Raw genomic sequence first — 2,633 nt, 5'->3', positions numbered from 1 at the left:
AAGTTTGCTTAAACTTTTTTATTTTATATTTGTTCCTTTTTTCTGTCAGTGAAAAAAAATCATCAAATAATGATTAAAAAAAAAATACACCAGAGATTAGGAACCCACTGTTTCGGCGGCACCCGGAAGCACCACTGCCATAGACGGTAATCTGCAGCTCACTAGAGTATTAATTACGAAGCCTGGACCACCCACCTCCATGACATCACCGACGTTCAGGTACCAACCCAGCTCCTGATACCAGCGCAGGCCAATCAGAAGCTGCAGATGTCAGTGTATGACACGAAGAAGCCTTTGCCTCTCTGATGGTGCAGGAATTGGGGATGATCTGAGGTGTGAAGGTGCAGGAATTGGGGGTGATCTGAGGTGTGAAGGTGCAGGAATTGGGGATGATCTGAGGTGTGAAGGTGCAGGAATTGGGGGTGATCTGAGGTGTGAAGGGGCAGGAATTGGGGTGATCTGAGGGGTGAAGGTGCAGGAATTGGGGTGATCTGAGGGGTGAAGGTGCTTGAATCTGAGGGGTGAAGGTGCAGGAATTGGGGTGATCTGGGGGTGAAGGGGCAGGAATTGGGGCGATCGGAGGGGTGAAGGTGCAGGAATTGGGGTGATCTGAGGGGGGAAGGTGCAGGAATTGGGGTGATCTGAGGAGTGAAGGTGCAGGAATTGGGGTGATATGAGGGGTGAAGGTGCAGGAATTGGGGTAATATGAGGGGTGAAGGTGCAGGATTTGGGGTGATCTAAGGAGTGAAGGTGCAGGAATTGGGGTGATCTGAGGGGTGAAGATGCAGGAATTGGGGTTATTTGAGGGGTGAAGGTGCAGGAATTGGGGTGATCTGAGGTGCGAAGGTGCAGGAATTGGGGTGATCTGAGGGGTGAAGGTGCAGGAATTGGGGTGATCTGAGGTGTGAAGAAATTGGGGGTGATCTGAGGTTTGAAGGAATTGGGCTAATCTGAGGGGTGAAGGTGCAGGAATCGGGGTGATCTGAGGGGTGAAGGTGCAGGAATTGGGGTGATCTGAGGGGTGAAGGAATTGGTGGTGATCTGAGGGGTGAAGGAATTGGGGTGATCTGAGGGGTGAAGGTGCAGGAATTGGGGTGATCGGCAATTCCCTATACAAACTGTTTATAAATCATCCCCCTTAATGTAGGAAAGGTTCCTGACTTTAACCTGAAGGAATTGGGATGATCTGAGGACATGAGGTCTTCACAAAGCAACAAAGGTTTTCTTAAAGGTATACCAATCCCCCCCACCCCCTCCCCCCACAAATTAGAGGCTGATCGCCAAAAACTATAATTCTGCAGCAAAATCATTTTCTCAGAAGTGACCCCAGCCAGCATTTCCAGCATTTATAAATAATTATTTTAGCCAATCACAGCTTCCACCGGTGCCTAGCACTGTCCTTGTCCGGAGTCGGGATTCTTGCCCCTCACCTCACAGGGGTAAGACTTCCCGTCCACAGTATGTTCCGATCCCTCGTGGCGCTGGGTGCCCCAGTGGAAGTGGAACTGCTTGAGCCTGTAGGAGTCATCGAGAGGTCCTCCGCTGATCACTGCAAGACAACAAATTAAAAAGATTGAAAGTTGCGAAATGTAAATTGAAGGAAAGAAAATCTGTGGAGATGACTTAATATCGCATGTGATGTTTGACTCAATGGAGGCATTTCATTATTATTATTACACCTGTCAACCAATGAGCGATGATACAATGTAACACAATGATAGGAAGAGGAGGGGGGGGGGCTGCAGTCTATGGAGAGCTGAGACCCCACAGAGGCCATAGGGCAGCACCGAGATTCGTGACCCTCCATGTACTCCCTATTCACTGTCATACATAATCAGATCACATGATTAACAAAAATCTGTGATTGCTCCGTGACATCTGATTGGCCAGCCAATCTGCCGTATGAGCGAAGTCTTTCTTCAGCTCTGTAATCGGTTTGTCCTCCCGCTGGGTAAATAATGAGCCGCCCAGCGACATGGTGAATGTAATCTGTCTTGGTGATCTCAGGAAGAAAGTGATTCGGGATTTGGCGATGGCATTGGGCTGTGGATGGAGACGACGTCTCCGGGCGTGAGAGATAACGCTGCGGAAAAACTAAAAATTCACTTCGGCGTCACACAACGCCGCACTTCTCATAGATAGATAACGGCCGAGATTTGGGACAATCTTATAGAAGGTTCCACAAAGATTTAACATGTCTGACCAGAGAGAGGGGGTGTGTTTGAGCAGAGAGAGGCCATGTCTGACCAGAGAGAGGGCGTGTCTGACCAGTGAGGGGGCGTGTCTAACCAGTGAGGGGGGGTGTCTGACCAGAGAGGGGGCGTGTCTGACCAGAGAGAAGATAGTTTGCAGCTCTTTATTGTAGGAAGTAAACGATGTCTTTTATACAAAGTTACAGTTTCAGGTTGACATTAATCCTTCACCGGGTAAGACACACATCTGATTACAAAGAATCCAGCTCAGTGATATTTACAAACAGAAGCGGAAACAATGTAAATAAATACTTATTTTATAATAACAAACTGGAAAGAACCAACAAAAAGAAACAAAACAACTCTCCAGTATTGTATGTATTACCCATAATACAGGAGAACCCCATCAAACCCCCGCCCCCCCCCTTCACCCCCCGGGAG

General features: G+C 48.3%; 1 protein-coding gene across 1 annotated transcript in view; it reads right to left on the bottom strand.

The window, feature by feature from the left end:
• CA7 (carbonic anhydrase 7) overlaps window positions 1-2,633 on the bottom strand; it is a 19,188-nt gene that overhangs the window by 9,412 nt on the left and 7,143 nt on the right. The window contains exon 3 of the mRNA XM_018574059.1: window positions 1,431-1,549. Coding sequence (XP_018429561.1) covers window positions 1,431-1,549 — 119 coding nt within the window. The remainder of the gene's footprint in view (window positions 1-1,430; window positions 1,550-2,633) is intronic.

This window comes from Nanorana parkeri, unplaced genomic scaffold (assembly GCF_000935625.1).
Source record: "Nanorana parkeri isolate BGI_ZX_2015 unplaced genomic scaffold, ASM93562v1 scaffold2703, whole genome shotgun sequence".
In the NCBI taxonomy this organism is placed as follows: domain Eukaryota; kingdom Metazoa; phylum Chordata; class Amphibia; order Anura; family Dicroglossidae; genus Nanorana; species Nanorana parkeri.
Note: the sequence above shows the minus strand (reverse complement) of the source record. Positions and strands in the feature narration are given on the sequence as shown.